Here is a 22,258-nt window from a genome sequence, read left to right on the forward strand (position 1 = left end):
ATGTCTTTGGATAGACCATGACAGACTTTCAGCGTAGCTAAGTTCTCCAAGTTCAGTTTTGTTTCTTTGATGCATCTAGCATCAGTCATCTTCCATGTCACTCAAATGTTCCATATGATATGCAACATAGGAATCCCAATACTGTGTATCTTGTTCTATGATTTAGATATCATGTCTTAGGTAGGCTTTAATCCACATACAGTAACTCCTCACTTAACGTTGTAGTTATGTTCCTGAGAAATGCGACTTTAAGCGAAACGATGTTAAGAGAATCCAATTTCCTCATAAGAATTAATGTAAATGAGGGGGTTAGGTTCCAGGGAATTTTTTTTCACCAGAGAAAAGAATATATATATACATATACACACAGAGTATAAGTTTTAAACAATCAATTTAATACTGGTACACAGAGATGATGATTGTGAAGCTTGGTTGAGGTGGAGGAGTCAGAGGGTGGGATATTTCCCAGGGAATGCCTTACTGCTAAATGATGAACTAGCAATTGGCTGAGCCCTCAAGGGTTAACTTTCACACTCTACAAGGCAGCAGGAATGGAGGGAGGGGAGATAGCATCGCAGACAGAGACACTGTGTGTGTGTGTGTGTGTGTGTGTGTGTGTGTGAGAGAGAGAGAGAGAGATATGTGCATTTCCCCTTTAAGTACACTGCCTTGTTAATTAGATCAGCTTGCTGAGACCGCAGCTGCTGCCAGCAAGCTCCCTCCATCCTGAGCCCTGTCGTGTGTCCCCCCTGCTCTATGGAAGATGGGGTAAGTGGCGTGCAGGAGCAGGGGGGAGAGGGACACCCTAACATTAGTCCCCTCCCCCCCCGCACAGCAAGCAGGAGTCTCGGGGAGCAGCTCCAAGGCAGAGGGCAGGAGCAGCACATGGCAATGGGGGAAGGGACAGCTGCAATTGCTAGCCTGCTGGGCAGCTGCTGCCCAGGGAACTTAGGGGAGCAGGGAGCTGATGGGGGGCTGCTGGTCCACCCTGGTTCCAAGCCCCCACCAGCTAGCTGCAACGGGCTGCTCTTCCTGTAAGCAGTGGACAAAGCAGGCGGCTGCCAAACGACGTTATAAGGGAGCATTGCACAACTTTAAATGAGCATGTTCCCTAATTGATCAGCAGTGTAACAACGAAACAATGTTAAGCGGGACGACTTTAAGTCAGGAATTATTGTATCTCACTCTTAGCACTCCCACTGTAAACAGACTGCTTTTGGTGTTTAGCAAGCATCACACCAGAGTGCTGGAATCACTCAATTCAACATGAGCTGCCCAAATGTCCCAAGTATTTTCTCAGAGGCAGGTGTAATGTAGCGGAAGGAAGTGCTGCTTGATAGAGTTCAGCACAAAATCTTCTCATGTGAGACAAAATTCAGGGCTGCTAGTTTGCAGGGAGACATCACCAGTATGGCAGAAACAGTTTTCCAGGGTCAACCGATCACTTTCAGAGTGGTGGTGGTGGTGGTGCCAACTGAGAGAGTGCACAGGGGGTGCATGGGTTTTTACAGGAGTGCTCTGGGTTAGATATATGCATAATAGTTCACTGAACCATGGCATGTGAGGGCTCTACTGAGAGCCAGTAGCCCACTGATCATTGTAATCATTGTAAAATGTATGTATTGATAATATTTAAGGAGTTGTATATTTATACTGAAAATTATGTTAAGGTTTTGGAGTTAAGGCAGCTCACCAGGAGGTGACATGCCTCAGACATATTCCTTTCAGGCAGAAGGTAACATACACTTATCTCCCTGTCTGGTCATGCATATATTGTATGCCTCACAGTATAGGTCTATTTGCATACTGAGCCACACGCAGAAGAAAATATTGCGAAATCTACAAGAGAAGAAATTCACAGGATGAAACAAACAGCAGGCAGAGTCCTGTTAATGACTAACGACAAAGGATTGTTAGGGTATATCTGGGGGTACAAGGAAATGCTCAGGGTCCTTCAGTGGGGAGGCAAGCTGACCACGTACTTGTCTGATGAAAGGAGGATCACAGCCAAGTCTCATTATAGAGCTCTGCAAGAACTTTGGGTGAGCATTACTCTACAAGACATGAGAATACCTAGTTGAAGTGTAGGCTTTTAGAATGCTTCTATTTATTTTACTGTATATGTAACCATTTGTTTCCAATACTACTACTTGCTATTACTTGAATTTATTTTATTAAATAAACATATACTTGATTTCACTATAAACATATCTAAGTGTTGTGTGTAAGTCAAGTGGTGATCTAAGGTGAAACTGGTAAGCTGAGGAGTTCTGTTTCTTTGAAAGCAGTGAATCTGTGAGTACTATGAGTGCAACAGGGGCTGAACATTCCTGGGAATGCTTGGAGGGCTCAAGGTGGAGTGTGCCTATTGCTAACCTGTAAAGAGACAGCGGGGCATAGAGGGGAATGCTTGTATTGCCTGTGGCTGGTGGAGTTGGCAAGCTGCTCCATGGCAGGCACAGTTAAGGCTTCCTCACACTAAAGGCAGGTGATAACAAGATGCCTCACAACCCTGGCTAGCCCTGGAAAGCATCACACTCACCCAGCCTGATCCTGTTTAGTTTGTGAGATCCAGTTCTTCCTTCTCGTTATATTTGAGCAAAGTAATTACTGATGAAAGAGAAAGCAACTTGAGGTGTGTGTGTGTGTTTTTTTTTTTTTTAACTTTGATAATTGTTTTGCACCAAAACTGTGCAGGAAACTATTGATAGAACTCGCTACCCAGTTTTTCATTCCTAAAATCAGAGTTTTCTACAGCGGAAAATCTAACTACTTTGTGGTTATGCAAACTATGGTGGATCACAGAGAGAGCATCATGGATGTCAAAACTAACTGGCTTTGAAAGGCCGGAATATTAAAGGATTTCCGTTTGGACAGGTGGAGGGGATACTATTTGCTCCTCAAAGCTGGAACACGACTGTTGTTTCTGTGCCAATTATAATACCTGGGAACTCTGTCTACCCTTTGCTGCCACAGTGGTGAAGCCATATTCAGATTTTGAGGGTGCTGAGAAACAATGATTGAACTATTGCCTCAATCATGCCAGAAAGTTGCCTTGTGGAGACTGAAGGGGAAATAGACCTTCTTACTGAAGCAAAATTGCAGAAACCTGAAGTACATCCCTGCAGTAAGTGCTGCTTGCTGTATGGTCCATAACCTCTGAGAACAGAAGGGATCATTATGGGCTGGTCTACACTACAGCTGTAAGTCGACTTAAGTTACGCTACTTCAGTTACGTAAGTTACATAACTGAAGTCGACGTAACTTGTGTCTACTTACAGTGATGTCTACAACGCACTGTGTTGACAGGAGATGCTCTCTCACCAACTTACCTTGCACTTCTCGGGGAGCTCTGGAGTACAGAAGTCAACGGGAGAGTGTCTGCCATCAACTTAGTTGGTCTTCTTCGACAGACCTACATCGACACCGCTTCATCGATTGCAGCAGTGCCAATCCATCTGTGGGTATAGACATGCCCTATGACTAAGATATTAGGAAAGAGGAAATCAGTATTTTTAAAAAAAATGAAATTGCATTCCATATACATTTAAAAAAATAAATTTATAAGCTTTCTGCTCTCTGAATTTCCTCATGGTGTTTCATGGTTCTTATAAATTTTGCCACAGTTCAGTGCATGCAGTTGTGAATATTTTCCCACATATTTAGGAATTTTATACATTTTAATATATTTTAGTCTATCATATCTTTATAATTCACCTAAAGCTTATAGGAGACTTAGCTGACTGAATAGCGATGAAACTGTCAAAAGGCAATATTCTCTCCATAAGCGTGTGAATTATATGTGAAACATTTAAATGATCATTATGTAAGTGTGATGAGTAAATCAGAGAATTGAAAAAGTGTCAAAATCTTTTTTGTATTATTTTGAAATATAACAATACAACTAAAGATATATCAGGCTTTGAAATAAAAAAGCTTTGTTTTAAATGTTTTCAGAATTAAAAAAAAATTAGAGCTCTTTTCATTTTACATTTAAATAGGAGTGAAATCCTGAGCCTACTGAAATCAGTGGGAGTTTTACTATTGATTTTAACGGGGTAAGGATTTCACTTGTTATGCTGAACCTGATTCTGTTTCTCTGATGCAAATCAAGAGTAACTCCATTTAATGTATTAAAGTTACATCAGAAGAAAACAGTAAAAAGTCAGATCAGAATCAGGCCATTTCAATTTTTACTATAAAATATAGTCTAATTGATATTTGTACTGTGCACATTACAACTTTTTAAAAAGCCTAAATATTTTTGGGCCTGATTCCTATTTGCACCGAGGCTACTTTACACTACTTTAATCATTTAATGCGGTTTTAATGTGGATTTAAGTATAATTTACTTCCACTTTTTTCCTTTACACCTTCAGAACAGTTTAAAGTGGTTGTAGTGTAAATAGGAATCAAGCACTTTATAATACTACAAATCCTTCTACAAATATTTTTAGTCTATATTCTAATGTTCATCAAGGATGAATTAGTACATTTCACCCTTTCTCATCTTTTGAATTTCAATTACAAGCTTTTTTCAGCAAGTTTTATACTTCTACATGTTCATTTCAGGGGTTGGTTGACAGTAGGGCAAAAGGGCAAATTCAGTTAGTGAAAAGGTCATGTAAGGTTAGAGAACTTATGTTTCACAGCTTAATATTGACAACTTTCACTTGGCCTCCTGGATTCCATCTTGTTTCCTTACACAAGTCTCCAAAGAAATATTTCCCTTCCTTAATATCATATTTATTATGCTTTAATAAACTCATGATAGTGGCAAGATCATAGCATAATAGAAATGTCTAAAACTAAATAATTATATGGGAGGTAAGCTTGTTCAAAATATTTTTAATATAATGAAAGATTTATTGCACATTGTGTGGCAAACCTTTCATATTAAATCTTTAAAAAAAACTCAGATATTGAATACTGTTGATTCTGAATATGTTCCAGGGAAATCTTAAAACCACATTTGGATATGTAAAATAACTGTTTGGAAACACGGCTAAGGCTTCAGTTTCAGCCTTTTAGAATTATGCAAATACAAATCATCTGATAAGAATGTATACAGGGGAAGTATGTGAATTTGTAGTTATATAACTTGAAAATGGCTAATAAATTTTGCTCAAAAGTGGACCAAAAAGCGCACACACATTTTAGGATGAAATCAAACAAAGAAAATTGCAACCCAAAATTTGTATGATAAACTGGAAAAAGGACAGTTGGAATAGAAGTTGAATCTCAACTATAATGCTAGCTATCTCTAGCTGTCTGAAATTTTGGTCAAATTGCATACAAATTTATTAACATGGAGGGATGGTTGCTGATGTCCATTCTTAAATGACACATACTAAAACTGCAGGAAATCCTAAAAATCAAGGATTTTTTACAAACTTAGAAATCACTTCCTATTTTATACATAATATTTCAATCAATACCTTCTTATGCAAGTGCAAATAAATCAAAATTCAAATAGCAGCTTCAGCTCTGACCACAATAAATTTGAATTCATTTTTCAGTACATATAATTAGGTATATTTATATGCTTAGAACTTTCTTAGGCCATTTCTGTACTCTTAGTTCTTAACAATTATAGCTTTACAACTTTCCTCATATTTGTATTTAAACACATGTTTATGTAAAATACTATTACACCGAAGTGATCCATATATTAGAAAATATTTTCTCAATGTATAAGACAACATAAAATTTCTGAAACAGGAAGAAAAATTACCAAACTCTTCATAAAAATATTTTAAAACATAATCCTGAGTTCTACTTGTTTCATAATCTTTAAAAATCACTTTCTTTCAGATATTATTTCTAACTAGACATCTCCTCATGTTCTAATACAAAATGTTGCATTAATCTGGAGTAAACAGACATGTTAAGATAGTATTCTAGTACATCTTATATAAAAACTTCTAATTATACTTTAATGTATGATATTATGAGAAATGTGTATGTGGTCAGAGTTAAGGTTGATCTTGATGTCTTATTCAGCTCAATCATAACTATGGAGCTGTGGCCAATACCTACAGAATTTGTACTTAAATGAGACCTTACTGACTGCAATATTGTATCTGAAAGAGGAAGTAGTTCTAAAGTTTTTGAAAGGACCCCAACTTCAGGGTTTCCTGCATTTTTATATTTAGGAATGGACTTCAATTAGTCAATATTGAAATAGATTTTTTTTTTTTGTGTTGAAACTTTGTTTTTGTTTTCTGGAGTGCAAATGAACAATTATTAACACAGGGGCACTGGTTAAATAAGGTTGATGAAGGAACAATTTTTATTACGTAAATATTTTCAAATTTAAGTCTTCAAATTGTTATTCCAGGAAGAGTTTAAAAACAAACTCCCACCTAACTAAATGCCAAAATTATCCATTTTTACCAGCAAGTGAGGATTCTGTAGGGAGGGAAAAGAGCATGAGTATTTCCTTTGCGGCCTTCTCAACACAGAAAAGTTGAGATGAATTACACTGGTCTACAATTTTTGAGAAGTCGTCTGCTTCAGAGATAAAATGTGCTATTTATTATGTGTTTTGATGTGCTGAATTCAAATATGACAGTTAAAACAACTGATTGGCTACTGTTTCTAAGATATTTAAGTTTTTACATTTTATGTCTATGTATATTGTGTAGATAGAGTTTTAATCACAAATTGTAAACCTAGGTCTTTTCATGAGTTTATGGTTGCTTTACATGATAATATTTCACCTGTCCTGTTTATGTAACACTTTAAAAATCAGCAAAAGGGTTATATAAATAAAATTGATTATGAAACAAAAGGCAAAAAACTATTATGTATTTAGTTTAGTCCTATTCAGTGTCTACTCAGTGCTTCTTGGCTTGTCTCTTGTATTCATTAAATGGAGCATCTCTTGTCACTGTCCAGCAATAGTCTGCAAGCATTGATGGGCTCCATTTGCCCTGATAGCGTTTCTCCATTGTTGCAATGTCCTGGTGAAATCGCTTGCTGTGCTCGTCGCTCGCTGCTCCGCAGTTCGGTGGAAAAAAAATCTAGATGAGAGTGCAAAAAATGTATCTTTAGTGACATGTTGCAACCAAGGCTTTTGTATGCCTTGAGGAGGTTTTCCACCAACAACCTGTAGTTGTCTGCCTTGTTGTGTCTGAGAAAACTTATTGCCACTAACTGGAAGGCTTTCCATGCCATCTTTTCCTTGCCACGCAGTGCATGGTCAAACGAATCTGAGGACCAACAAAGACACCTTCCTTTATCTTAGCTTCACTTAACCTTGGAAATTTTCCACGGAGGTACTTGAAAGCTGCTTGTGTTTTGTCAATGGCCTTCACAAAGTTCTTCATCAGACCCAGCTTGATGTGGAAGGGTGGTAACAAAATCTTCCTTGATTCAACAAGTGGTGGATGCTGAACACTTTTCCTCCCAGGCTCCAATGACTGTCGGAGTGGCCAATCTTTCTTGATGTAGTGGGAATCTCTTACACGCCTATTCCATTCGCAGAGAAAACAGCAGTACTTTGTGTATCCAGTCTGCAGACCAAGCAAGAGAACAACAACCTTCAAATCGCCACAAAGCTGCCATTGATGTTGGTCATAGTTTATGCACCTCAAAAGTTGTTTCATGTTGTCATAGGTTTCCTTCATGTGGACTGCATGACCAACTGGAATTGATGGCAAAACATTGCCATTATGCAGTAAAACAGCTTTAAGACTCGTCTTCGATGAATCAATGAACAGTCTCCACTCATCTGGATCGTGAACGATGTTGAGGGCTGCCATCACACCTTCGATCACCTTCCATGAAGACGAATGGGACAAGATCCTTTTGACGGTCACGGAACATGGAAACCCTAACATCACCTGCCAGTAGATTCCACTGCTGTAGTCTGGAGCCCAACAGCTCTGCCTTACTCTTGGGTGGTTCCAAATCCCTGACAAGGTCATTCAGTTCACCTTGTGTTATGAGGTGTGGTTCAGAGGAGGAGGATGGGAGAAAATGTGGGTCCTGTGACATTGATGGTTCAGGACCAGAAGTTTCATCCTCTTCCTCTTCCTCGTCTGACTGAAGTGAGAATGATTCTGGTGCATCAGGAACCGGCAGTCCTTCTCCATGGGGTACTGGGCGTATAGCTGATGGAATGTTTGGATAATGCACAGTCCACTTCTTCTTCTTTGACACACCTTTCCCAACTGGAGGCACCATGCAGAAGTAACAATTGCTGGTATGATCTGTTGGCTCTCTCCAAATCATTGGCACTGCAAAAGGCATAGATTTCCTTTTCCTGTTCAACCACTGGAGAAGATTTGTTGCACAAGTGTTGCAGCATATGTGTGGGGCCCACCCCTTGTCCCGATCTCCAATTTTGCAGCCAAAATAAAGGTGATAGGCTTTCTTAACCATAGTGGTTATATTGCGCTTTTGTGATGCAAAAGTCACTTCACCACAAACATAGCAGAAGTTATCTGCACTGTTCACACAAGTACGAGGCATCTCTGCTCACTTTGGCTAAACAGAAATGTGTCCCTTTGCAAAATCAAACACTGACAAATAAGAGAGCACGACACTGTATGATTTCTAGAGCTGATATAGGGCAATTTGTTCAGCAGAGTGATGTAAGCTTCGTTATGATTGCATCATCCATGACTTCTAGGAATAACATGATGCAGTTCATATCATGTATGACGCAATCCCAACTTCAGATTGCATCATTCATTGTTTTGCCTAAAAATCAAGAACTCTCCAAACCCAGTCATAGATTTATTCATAGATCCAGTCAAAGATGTATTTTAGTCATTTCTGGTTTAAATTGAGATCCCTTCCCTTTATAACTCACTTATCCTCCGCCATTCCCAAGTCAAGGGTCGTATATACTGACCCAATAGCATATCTTGAAAACTAGAGCCAATCAACAATTTTAAGCATCATTTTCGTTCTCAGTGACCCAGAATTAGTAAAGTTTGACTACATTTATTTCAGAAGCATTTTGGCTGTAGAGCAGTGTTATTAAATGTGTTTAATGAAAGCATATTAGTTAAAGTGTAAAATTAGTTCCTGGCGTAGATTCTGTCATTCAGAAGTAAAGTGGCCTTAGTTTGCTGTAATTTAGTCCTTGGGATTAATCTGTGTGTTCAGTGTGTTAACTCTATATTTACAAAAACAAGGGAAGTATCCATTCCCAAACACAATCTGTGGGATTAAGCCCTAAGAGATGTTTTAGGACTCGTTCACCATCAGTTTCTAGAAAGAGAAATTATCCTCAAATTCAAAATAATCTTTGTTTGTAAATTTAGTGCAGAGGGCAGATCCCATCTTACATAAAGTGGATCAAGAAATGGAGCGCCACATTAGAAGCAATATTATCAGCTTTCATTAATGTGGTAACTGAACTCACTGAGAATGTGAAGGCTCTATTAAAGTGAATGTTGGCAATCTGTCTCCCAGTGATAATGCCCCATCCTGGGCAGATGGTACCAGCTTGTAACTGGGACCTGAGTGTTGACTGTCTCTTGCACGTTGGCAACACTTGTATTCTGTGTCATGGCAATGAGGCGGAATTTAAAAAAAAAATCAATGAAATTTAGTAAGGGTATCTAGCTGGGCAAGGGATGAGGCATTATCAGTGGAGGTGGTGTGGGAGGCACAACAAAGGGGAGATGAGTTTTCTGGGAGCAAAGCATAGGGTTGCAGGAATGCTACATGTTTCATTTCGAAGGGTGAGGCTGCTGCATGGTTCTGGGTCACAGAGAACCCTGCTTTGACAGCTTGTTGAAGGCCCTATAAATCCTATCTGCAGGCCCAGTTTAAAAGCATCTTACCTTTGCTCTTGTTTAGTAAGAATCCCTTCACCGTCCATAGAAAATGGCATCCATCATCAAATATCTTGACATTAGGGAGTGAAGTTATGTAAATAAATATTTAAATATGTAATTCTATGTGTACCCTATACATGAGACATTATTATTGGTACCTGTGGTATGTTTGCATTTGCTATGTTTTAACAACATTGTTTGAAAGCTTCTCAAAGAACTGTTAAAGATTGTGTGTGGTTCTTCCCTCCGCTCCCCTTCCCACCCCCCAAATAGGTCGTTTTTAAATGCCTCTCACTTTTAAACACTAAAACACTCTAAAAAGTAAATCAGACCCCATTAATATGTGACATGAGTTTCTAAAGGCAATATTTTATTTTGTATAAGTGGAATAAGTTCTAACTTTAACTGCCTTTTTTCAATCAGTTTAAACTATAGTGACCATCACCGTTGTCATAATATGTAATGCATGTGTTTTTGCATATGATATTGATGTATAGGTATCTGTTTCTTTTCCTTAGCAGCATAAATTAATTGGCATTTTTAATATATTCCGTATACAGGAAAAACTTCAATATGGATAGGATTGCATTTCTTTCCTGTATTGTTCAGATGAGAATTTTTACCCTCCACTGGGAAAGCATAGAAGAGTTAGTTTTTCCAACCATGTTATGGTTGAACAAATTTAAATAGGTTTCTTCCCAGTAGGCTTTATTGCAGGTGCTAACTGTGTGAGTTGTTGACAGAAATTGATTCTGTTATACCTAACAGAGTTCTTACTGAGGAGCACATGAATATATTGGTCATTAAAATTTAAATTGAGTAATAAAAGTACTTAGAAAGATGAATGTTGTTCTGTGACTTTTTGTAGATGGATTTAGAGGGAAAAATATATATAAAGGCATGTATATTTGAACTAGTATCCTAGTAACTTTGTATATTCTTTCCAAGTCCATTTCTATCTTTCTTTGAATATAGTTATTTTTGTATGTTCACATAAAATCTTTTAGTAGCAGTATTTTGTGATCTCTCTTCCTCCCTCCTCCTCCCCCCCAAAAGGAAAAGAAATAAATGTTGCACTATCCTGAAAAATTAAATTTGAAGATTAATTTTTGCCATCAGGTTTCAACATAACATCTAATACTCCATTAAAATCCTAATAGATGAGAATTTTGTTTTTATATTTCCTCTGCCACACTTGCTGGAAGCTAATTCACTCAGTAGCACTGAATGCAGTTTTAAAGAAGTTATGTCCTTGTGCTTTTAGCTAGGGAAAGGTTAGTGTGATAGTGATATTCTGATGACTGGGAATGGAAATACCTTGGAAATAATTTGTTATATTTTTTTGTAATAATTAACAAATTTGAGGGGTGAAATTATTAGTAGCATCTCTTCCTCATAGCGTCTGAGAACTCTGAGAATCATTCTTTGTCTTTTTGTTTCCATTTGATAGGTTACGTGCAGAGTTTGATTAGGCGCGTTGTAAATAATGTCAACATTGTGATCAACAATCTCATATTAAAGTATGTGGAGGATGATATTGTTCTCTCAGTCAATATCACTTCTGCAGAATGCTATACAGTGGATGAATTTTGGGATCGTGCATTTATGGACATCTCTGGTGAGTAGATGCTTTTGGGTCTTAGATTCTATAGTATTAGGACTCTTATTCCTTAGATGAGAGTTTAAATTTCATGCAAGTAGCTTTCTAAGTGTTGGTAGTGAAATTGCTTCCTATGATATTTTCAATTTTCTTTTTTAACATGGTTGTTTTTTCCATTACCTGTACCTTGCAGGCCACATTATGGTAATTTTATATGTTAACTATTAAGTAGGCTGGATGGAAATGCAAACACATGCAGTGTATTTTATGGGATAGAAAGACCATCAGTTATTACATCAGTTAAGTGAAATAGTACATGCCACATCACACATCAGTAGGGGAAAATATCAAGTTATCTGTTCATTTTAGGGTGGGGTGTGTAGTCCCCAGGACCTTGGTATCTGAGTGCCTCACAATATTTAATCTATTTATCTTCACAATTCTCCTGTGAGGCCGGGAAGTCCTGTTGTACTCATTTTACAGATGAGAAACTGAAGCATAAGAGAGACTTGCCCAGGGTCACATAGGAAATATATAGCAGAGCAGAGAATCGAACATGAGTCTCTTGCATATTGTGCCATTACCCTAAGCACTGGACAACTGTCTCTAGCTAAAATTTATAATAATTATGGTAATATTATAACATTATAAAATATATCTGAAGCCAAGATGATCATAAAATATTTTATTTTATTTTGCTTCAGAAATTGCAAGATAAAAACTTATCTGATGAAAATGTGCATTTTTGGCAGGTTATCAAATCGACAAAACTCTCCCAGGGAGAAAAAAATGAGTGGGCTGGTCTCATCCTTGTGCATAGACTACAGTAGCTAGGAGTGTTTTAAGGTCAGCTCTGAGGTGCAAAGTGAATTGGGAAATTTGCACTGTGCATGGCTCTAGCCTGTATTGTTCTCATTTTTATAATCACCAAATTCACAAAAAAAGACCATCTTTGAAGTATGCATTCTATTGATTTAGTTGGGGATTGGTCCTGCTTTGAGCAGGGGGTTGGACTAGATGACCTCCTGAGGTCCCTTCCAACCCTGTTATTCTATGGTTCTATGATTCTATGATAAAAAGTTAAACTGACCACAGCATGGAAAAACAGGTTAAGGCACACTGCCCTTCTCAGCTGTCATTGGATTGCAGAGCAGGGTCTGGAGGGTGATCCATATGTTATGGCTTCCCAGTTGCACTAGTCATCCTAGATAGAGCTCTTCTAATAGGAAGGGTCTCACCGGGTAATCCATTTGGCTGGGGCATAGGACAGTTGATAAAAGGACCAAGGAAGGAGAAAGAGGGACTCTCCCTGTTCTGCCTTTGGCTGCAAAATATAAAATTCTTCTTAAATGGGAAAATGTATATATTTTTTTCTCAGTCAAGACTATACAAGATCTTAGAAAGAAACTACTCTTTTTGTGAGATGATTTTGCATCTTTGGAGTTTTCTGCAACTCCATTATTTCTAGCAAAATTGTGACTATAAGGAAGAATTAATATGTTTTTGGTTAATGATAATACAAGAATTTTTTTGTCCTTGCAGATTTATAATAAAGTATATGAAAATTGAGAGAGCATTTTGGATATTCACTTTCCATATTCTCTGTTGCCTAATTTTTAACTATTGGCTTCAGCTGTTCCCCCCACCCCGCTACCCATTCTGAGTAAAACTGAATGTAACCTTTGAGTGCATTATTGGAGGTGTAATGTTGTTTAGATTTATTAACTTCTTTCTTCCCCTTTATTTCAAGATCAACACTCTTCCCCCTCTTCCCCCCTTTTCTGGATAATCATTATTCCTCGGGGATTTGAGACCTCTGCTATGTTTGGGACAATAGTTTTCAAGTGTGGGTGGGATTGTTATCTTTGTGGAAGTGTTTTTGTTTTTAAAGTGTAAAACACACACTTTAAATGTGTGTTTAAATACAAAACATTTTAGTAAGCTGTAAAGATATATATATTACTAAATGCTTGCTTAGAAAATTATTTTTCTTGCTAAAGCTCTTTATTTTAGCCATGTGAGCCGGTAATATTTGTGGTAGCTTAAATAAAAGATAACACTGCTAACTACAGTGGCAGTCTCTTCTCTTTCTGTCAATCTATTTATTTTTTATTGATTATTACTATTTGCTCATAGAATCGCATACTATGCATATTAAGTATTTGCTTCTTATTTTTTATGTTTTAAATTGTCTTAATATTTTTTCTTCTCTTTTTAAAGCAAATGATCTGGTACTAAGGAAGGTGATTAATTTTTCTGACTGCACAGTATGTCTTGATAAGAGAAATGCTAGTGGAAAAATTGAATTTTACCAGGACCCTCTCCTTTACAAGTGTTCCTTCAGAACTCGTCTGCATTTTACTTATGATAACCTTAATTCCAAGATGCCATCTGTTATCAAAGTAGGTATCAAAGTGTCTTCTTTTGTTTCCTCAAATCCATATGTATGAACTATTTTTCAGGTTTTAAGTGTATAATTTGACATTCATAAGAAAAACCAAAGTACATGAACACTAACATAGTACATTAACTACTATGGAATTTTTGTGTCTTGGTTTATTAATAGACTGCATGTATTATGTATACTAACAGCTTTAAGAAAGAAAAGTCCTGTTCAATCCAGACAGGTTTTTGCTTGACCTTAAAAAAATGATTGTAATAATTGTACCACAGAATAAAGATTCGAGAAAACGGGGGGTGGGTGGGGGGGAAGCTTACAGTTAAGTTTGGAGACTGCATGATTTAGGAGATTAGTAATGGGACATAGAGCATTTTAAAATCTGGCCCAGACATAGATAGGTATTAAGCAAAACTTAATATATTCTAATGACTGTTCAGTGGTCTAGGTGTAAAAAATTAGTGGTCCAAGTCCAGTTCTTAATGGGCTTATCACACACACACGTCTGGCACTAAGTGACATGTTTATTGATAGTCAAAGCATAGAAATCAACAGCTGATTGGGCACAGAGGTTGAATTACCTTTTCACCTTTAAAGACTCTTCCTTCAGTTCATGTTGTAGGTATGTTGGACAGTATGGGGGAAGCTTTTTGCTACCACCTTCCCTGTAAATGGTATTTTGCACTTACATAGCACTATTGATCTGAAGATACCAAAACTCTTACAGATACTTGCTATTTTTAAGTGCTTATCTTGAAATGTATTCATGAAAAATGCTGCATAGCATTTCTTTTTTGCTTGTTTTGCACACATGAACATCCAGTAGCATATGTGAAAGCAGGCAATCAGCACCTCTCCTGATCATTAATTTAATTTTTACTGATATTACCTACATCTGATAGGAAAAATTAGTAGTGTGTCTTAGTACGTAAAATACATCCTGTTGTGCACTGGTCTTATATTTATACAGTACTTAGGCACAGTGGGACCAGTTAATCCTGTGTTAATTTTTTTGGTAAATTCATTTTTTGTGTTTTTTTAGAAATGAGTAAAAGCTGAGTCTTTATGGATATTAGGACCTTTTTAACCAAATGGTCAATTATTTTAAAGCTTACATGGACTGTCCTGATATTAATGATTTATTATATGATTGGCTGTGACATACGTATTAAGGCCTTTACGATTTGTGGTACTAGTACATGTGGTGCATATGTGCAATAATACTGCATGCTAAAAATCCTGTATTTTTGCACTTAAAATCAGCAAAGTTATTCTTTTTAATTTTGGGAAAAATATTCAATCACAGGCTTTAGATCTTCTGTGCCAAGTTTTAACACGGAGCAAATTTTTATGGCTGAATTATAAACCTCTGACAACAGACATTTATAGTGGAAACATTGACACAGTCTTCAGGATAGTGTCAAATGGTGCTGCTGTTTTAATAATGAATTCTTTACTTTCTTTTACTTTATTACATAATTTTTTTTATGGGTCCTAGATTACCATAAAACACATGCCAGAGTACATGGAGCAATGTTAGTGTAATTAAATTTATATTTATATGAAACCCACCTGTTTATCTCTGGTGGTGGTCAGTCATTCCCATCTTTTTACACATTTCAGTGTGTTCAAAGACACATCTTACCTACTATTCATATTTTGTTGATTTTTGGTGATATTGTCCCTAGTTACCATATTGTTTTTCATTTTCAGTATGTGATTTACAGATAAGATATCTTCACTTTGTACATTGTCCTTAGAGATGTCATTAAAAGATTAGAACATTTGGTTTTATGCTGCTGGATAAATGTTGAAGTCAATTGTATATGAAATAACCCGTATGTTCAATGTCAATGTTCTTTTATACTATTCTAAAACTATTTTTATACTGCTTGATTCCTATACATTTAAACACTGGGGCTGTAATTATTGATTCAGTAGAGAAATATTTGCTTCATATATCATTATTAATTTGCTGCATGCTGATTGCTATAAACAAGATGGTTGCGTGCTTTAGTTAGTCAGAGAGCAGTTATAGAAAAAATTACCATTTAAAAATATATATACTATTTTAAATGTTAGGTTTCTGATTGGATATAGGTGTTCTTTAAATGTGCTCTTGTAATTTATACTCATGAAGTCAGTGCCAGCCAATCAGATCACTGGGATGGCTGGCATTCATTCATGAAAACTTTAAAAATGTTAAACTTCACTGCTGTAAGTGAAATGAATTTATAGCTTCAACTAGGGTTACCATATTCAAACATTTAAAAAAGAGGACACTCCACGGGGCCCCGGTCCCGCCCCTAGCCCTGCCCCAACTCCGCCCCTGGCCCCGCCCCTTCTCCAAAGTCCCTGCCCCAACTCTGCCCCCTCCTCTGAGCACTCCGCATTCTCCCTCCTCCTTCCCGCTCTGATCTTGGTTGGGGGTTGCTAAGTGCTTCCCTGCTCCCCACTCGCCCTGCAGTCCCTTCACCCCCCCGCCTGCCCTGCACCCCCCTGCCCCTGCAGCCTCTATGCCCCTGCATGCCCTGCTCCTCCTCACCCTGCAGCCTCTGCGCCCACTGCCTGCCCTGCCCCTGCAGCCTCTATGCCCCTGCCTGCCCTGCTCCTCCTTGCCCTGCAATCTCTGCACCCCCCCATCCCTGCAGCCTCTGTGCCCCCTGCTCCCCACTCGCCCTGCAGCCTCTGCGCCCCCTGCCCCTGCAGCTTCTATGCCCCTGCCTGCCTTGCTCCTCGTCACCCTGCAGCCTCTGCACCCCCCCGCCTGCCCTGCTCACCCAGCAGAGGGAGAGCTGCGGGCTCCACGTGGACTCAAACACTGTTCTGTACTTCTCTGCGGGGGAGGAGGGAGTGGGGAGGGGGAAGGACTCTGGCTGCTAGAGGCCCCAGCGGCTGCGAGCAGCTTTCAATCAGGCCCTGCCATCCAATCAGCTGAGCCGCACTCTGCATGAGGGGAAGGGGGAAATCCCGGACATTTCTACTTGATTAGAAATCCCCCCCGGACGGCCATTTAAGGCTGAAAAAACCGGACATGTCCGGGAAAACCCGGACGGATGGTAACCCTAGCTTCAACCATTTCCTCTAGTAGATAAGTATATTTATCTCCAAAATTGTCATTACTGTCACTATCTAATTGACTATCTTAGCAGAGAGGTTAGAGAGTGGAAAGGTGTGGCCCTTATCTCGGTAACATTAACCCAAATCCCTAGCTAGTTCCCCTGGAACAGGTATGAGGAAAGATGTCAGGTAGTTCGCATTAATGCTTCACGTACTGTACTTGTTCTGTAGTTAAATAGAGGGTGCAGTCTTTAGGAATGTTTGTTTCATTTCATGAGTTACGTTTACTTAAAAACAATTTTTTTTGTATACCTTGGGACTAGTGTATTAATAAATTATCTCTTTGAAAAGAACAACAACAAAAAAACCTCACGAAGACATCGGACTTCCAGTCTATGATTCCTCCTTTATGGTATTTTCCCAGTCTCAATCCCGCTGATTTCTGTAAAATTACAGGAAACTTTTTAGATCCAAGCCACAGATTCAGTCTGGGTTACTACTGGCAGCTCCGTCTTCTCCTGGCACTGTACTGGATCTGGTGCTCAAAATGGCTGCCAGTTTTGTACACCTGATAGAACTCACTACTTATTGGCCAGAAATGTCCAACTTCTAATTAAGAGTGTGTGTGTATACATGCAGGACTGTCTGCCATTAATGAAGCCTTCCACAGCAGCTTCAAAACCACCATTGAGCATGGTTAATGTCCTGCACTCCTTTTAGTATGCTGAAATAACTACTTGTTTGCAGTCACACAAATCTCTATACATCTACCTTGACTAGGAAGATTTCCAAATCAACTCAGAGTAAGTAAAAGCTGCAGCTGTAATTACAGCAATAAATATTTTGGCTGAACACTAAAAAAGAAGAAGAAAAATGAAAAAGGGGGTTACGGGTGTGGATGGCAAAGTTTTCCTTGTATTTTTCTGCATTCTTGGATATCATCATGAGCATCTTGGACTACATTTGTGATTTTATTTTCAGATGTTGGGTCAATAGCAATATGCAGAAGTGCATTTTGCCCTGTGTGGATACTTGGGACTATTATCAAGCCACTTTTCATGTTTCATGAACTATATATTGCATTAATGTCATTATTGACCTTTTTATTCTATTAGTAGATCTGTGAGTTTAAATCTGCCTGGCAGAATATATCTAGGATGATGTGTAATTTATTATAATAGCTGATTTTGTGTTAGACTGAAGATTATAAAAGAATGTAGCCATTTTTTTATCCAGTTTGGGATTTTGCCTTTCAGTTGTTGTTTCTTTGAGTGGTTCTGCGTGTTCCCCCTTATGTATAATCCCCTAACTGGTCTACCCTTCCCCATAGCATTTTCGAATGTTCTCAGGGCAAGGTTATATAAGGTGGTGTTGCACTCTCTACTGCCTGTTTTCTTTCCAACTGCTTCTGCCAGATAGAAGTGAACAAATCTGGTCCTTCAGAGCTGGGTTTTTTTAGATAATTGTTGTTGGTAGCTTGTAATGTTAGTTAAATTAGAGAGTTTTTAGTTATACTTAATTTAATATAATTTTAGGTTTGGTTCTGTATGATGACAGAACCAAAGAAAAGAAAAAGCAGATGTAAGAGGTGTTCTTTATGCCCAGCTATCTTCCCGGTGTCGGATGGCCATGTTAGGTGCCTTAAGAGCCTTGGAGAAGGCCACTCTCCTTTTGGATGTTCTGTTTGTCAGTTTTTTACACTCAGAGCTCATAAGAAATGTCAGAATAGACTGCAACTTATCCTGCTTAAAGAAGCTCTTGCTGCTAAGCCTTCGGCCTCCATCATCAGATCAAAAGACTAAGAGGCCTGTTTTGGCTCTAACTTCCTCGTTCAATAAGGCTAAGGTGCCTAAAAAATTCTGTCTTCATCGGTACCAGATGAAGTTCAGAAATTGCTTCTGATAGATGCTGAAAGAGGTAGCTTAGGGTCTCTGGAGTCAAGAGTTGTATTCAAGATATTTTCTGGTGTGGAAAAAAGATGGGGGTTTCTGACCAGTTTTAGATTTGAGGAAGTTGAACAGGTTTGTTTGGAAGTTTCGTTTTTGAATGTGAATTCTAGCCTCCATAAGTCCCTTACTTTTAATTATGGATTGGTTTACAACTTTTGATGTAAAATGTGTACTTCCATATTTCTATCTGCAAAATCATCACAAGTACCTATGTTTTGTGGTGGCACAAGGACATTTTCAGTACGAAGTCCTGCTTTTTGGCCTTTCTACAGTCCAAGAGTCTTTACAATGTAACTTTCTATATTAGCAATGCATCTCAGAAGACAGGACACTTCTGTTTACCCATATTTAGACAGTTGACTGCTGAAGTCTCCTTCACACAAATATCTGCTAGGCTACATCCAGTTACTACCTCCCTTCCTACAGATTTATGATTGCTTCTGAATATTAAAAAATCAAATCTATACTCCACTTAGACCCTATAAAATGGATCTTCTATCCTGGACTCTGTATTAGGAAGAGCTTTTCTCCCTGAGGAAAACATTCTGAAGATAGTGCAATCTACTTTTGAGATACATCATTGTTGAACTCAGAATGTGATTTTCTTTTTGGCTCTGTTGGGTCTTATGGCAGCAACTACTTATGTTACTCAATTTGCATATTTCAGAATGAGGCAATGAAGCGCTGGTTGGCTTAGTTTACAAGCTGGACAGCCTTCACATGTTAGTCACCGTGCCTATGAACATTTTAGATTCTTTGATGTGGTGGATAAACAGAACTAATGTTCTCGAGGGGATCCTGTTCAGTCCCTCTTTGCTGTTGATCATGATAACATCTGATGCATCAAACAGTGGATGGGGAGCTCATCTGGAATCTTTCATAGTTCAAGGTGACTGGGTGTCCCAGCAATAGGATTTACACATAAATGTTTTAAGATTAAGGGCTATTGGTCTGGCTCTCAGGTCTTTCCTTCCTCATGTAAAGAGGAAGGTTGTTCAGGTAGTGATAGACAATACAGTGGCTATGCATTATGTCAACAAACAAGGAGGTGCCCACTCTTTTCTGCTGTGTGCTAAGGCAGTCAATCTATGGGATTGGAGGCATTGTTTGTTATATCCTTTCGGTGGCCCTATATCTAGCAGGGGAGAGCAGTGTGTTGGCAGATCGGCTCAGCAGAGACAGTTTCAGATGCACGAGTGATCACTGAAAGATTAGGTGGTGCAAGAGATTTTCTCCAGCTGGAGTCTGTCCAACCAGATTCAACAAAATGTCTCTTCTTTTCAAGAGCATGAAAGAACAGTCAGTCCATCTTGGTCACTTTCCTTCTCTTTCCATTAATTGAGAAGGTGGTGAAGATGATCAGACAGGACAAGGCAAGAATGATCCTGATTGTTCTAGCTTGGCTGAGGCACCATGGACCTGCACCAGCTGTCATAGAGAATCTGTGTACTTCTTCCTTTGTCTCCAAACCTATTGTCACAGCAGCAAGGCAGGAGATTTCTTTCAGATCCAAAGTCTTTCCATCTGATGGCGTGGACTATAAGACTTTGATTAATCTAGAAATATCTTGTTCCATGTTGGTGCAGAATGTGTTAATTCTAGAAAACAATCTATTAGGAAATGTTACTTGAAATAGGTTAGATTTGCTTCTTGGATCCAAGGCAAATCTGATTTACCAGTTTCAGTTTCTATTCCCTATATATTAGAGTATTTGATATATTTAACGTCTGAGGGGCTGATTCTTCTTTGAGTTATTGCCCTTATATAAATCGATGGTACGCCCACATCTCGAATACTGCTTGCAGATGTGGTCTCCTCATCTAAAAAAGATATACTGGCACTAGAAAAGGTTCAGAAAAGGGCAACTAAAATGATTAGGGGTTTGGAACGGGTCCCATATGAGGAGAGATTAAAGAGGCTAGGACTCTTCAGCTTGGAAAAGAGGAGACTAAGAGGGGATATGATAGAGGTATATAAAATCATGAGTGATGTGGAAAAAGTGGATAAGGAAAAGTTATTTACTTATTCCCATAATACAAGAACTAGGGGTCACCAAATGAAATTAATAGGCAGCAGGTTTAAAACAAATACAAGGAAGTTCTTCTTCACACAGTGCACAGTCAACTTGTGGAACTCCTTACCTGAGGAGGTTGTGAAGGCTAGGACTATAACAGCGTTTAAAAGAGAACTGGATACATTCATGGTGGTTAAGTCCATTAATGGCTATTAGCCAGGATGGGTAAGGAATGGTGTCCCTAACCTCTGTTTGCCAGAGGATGGAGATGGATGGCAGGAGAGCGATCACTTGATCATTGCCTGTTGGTCCACTCCCTCTGGGGCACCTGGCATTGGCCACTGTCAGTAGACAGGATACTGGGCTAGATGGACCTTTGGTCTGACCCGGTACGGCCATTCTTATGTTCTTATGTTATGTTCATTTAGTGGATCTTTCAGATTATCATGCTTTGATTGATGGTAGATCATTATTTGTACATGATACAGATAAAAGGTTTATGAAGGGGTTGTCTAAAGTGTTATTGTTCCTGTAGCGATATGGTTCCACCATGGGATCTGAATTTAGTTTTATCTAGGCATAGGAAGTCCCCTTCTGAACCTGTGGCAGAGTGCTCTTTATTTTATCTACTAAAACTGTGGTTGTTTTTGCTATAACATCGCCAGAAGCATGAGCGAATTATATCCCTATTTCTCATAACGACAAGATGGTTCTTAGACTTGATCACAAAAATAGTATTTGAGTTTCACTTCAGTCAGTCAATTAATTTACCAGTGTTTTTTCCAAAGCCACATGCTAATAAAGGGGAATCTGCTTTACATACTTTAGATGCTAGAATGGTTTTAGCCTATTATTTAAATAGAGCAAAAGATTTTAGGTGGTCTTTTCGGTTATTTATTTCTTGTGCTAAGAATCATACGGGTTACAGTGTAGTTGCCCAGACTATTTCCAGATGGGTTAAATAATGTATCTTTGAATATTAGAAGTTAGCAGCTGTCCCTCTGCCTGCTGTTATGAGATGTCATATCACTAAAGCAGTTGCAGGATCTTTTGCTTATTTTATACTTGTTCCTGTTGCGGAAATCTGTATACCTGCTACTTGGAAGTCAGTCTGTACATCTACTAAATATGCTTTGGATTTGGCTTCGAGAGCAGATGCTAGATTTGGTAGAGCGGTGCTTCAATCATCATTTAATTAGAGCTTTGTTTCCTTCTGTGTTTTTCAGTACTTCTTGCCAAAGTACCCATAAGTGGGACTATGAAGAGCCACTTGAAGAAATGAAGGTTATTTACTTGTTACCAAAGGGTTTTTTTGAGGTGACCCCGCATATTCACTCTTCCCACCCGCCTTCCCCATCTTGGTTAGAATCCTCTCTTGGTTTCTCTGGGTCAGTGGTAGCAGAAACTGAGATGGTAGAGGGCACAGGGCCCCTTATATAG

The 22,258-nt window shown here is 38.5% G+C and overlaps 1 protein-coding gene across 8 annotated transcripts in view; it reads left to right on the plus strand.

Annotated features, from left to right (window-relative positions):
- VPS13B (vacuolar protein sorting 13 homolog B) overlaps positions 1-22,258 on the plus strand; it is a 948,921-nt gene that overhangs the window by 95,921 nt on the left and 830,742 nt on the right. For all 8 annotated transcript variants that reach the window (XR_004644784.1, XM_034763372.1, XM_034763367.1 and 5 more), the window contains exons 5-6: positions 11,248-11,415; positions 13,618-13,799. Coding sequence is in view for 7 of the 8 variants with exons in the window: in XM_034763372.1 (XP_034619263.1) it covers positions 11,248-11,415; positions 13,618-13,799 (350 nt within the window). In the remaining variant the exon portion in view is untranslated. The remainder of the gene's footprint in view (positions 1-11,247; positions 11,416-13,617; positions 13,800-22,258) is intronic.

Source organism: Trachemys scripta, chromosome 2 (assembly GCF_013100865.1).
Source record: "Trachemys scripta elegans isolate TJP31775 chromosome 2, CAS_Tse_1.0, whole genome shotgun sequence".
Classification (NCBI taxonomy): domain Eukaryota; kingdom Metazoa; phylum Chordata; order Testudines; family Emydidae; genus Trachemys; species Trachemys scripta.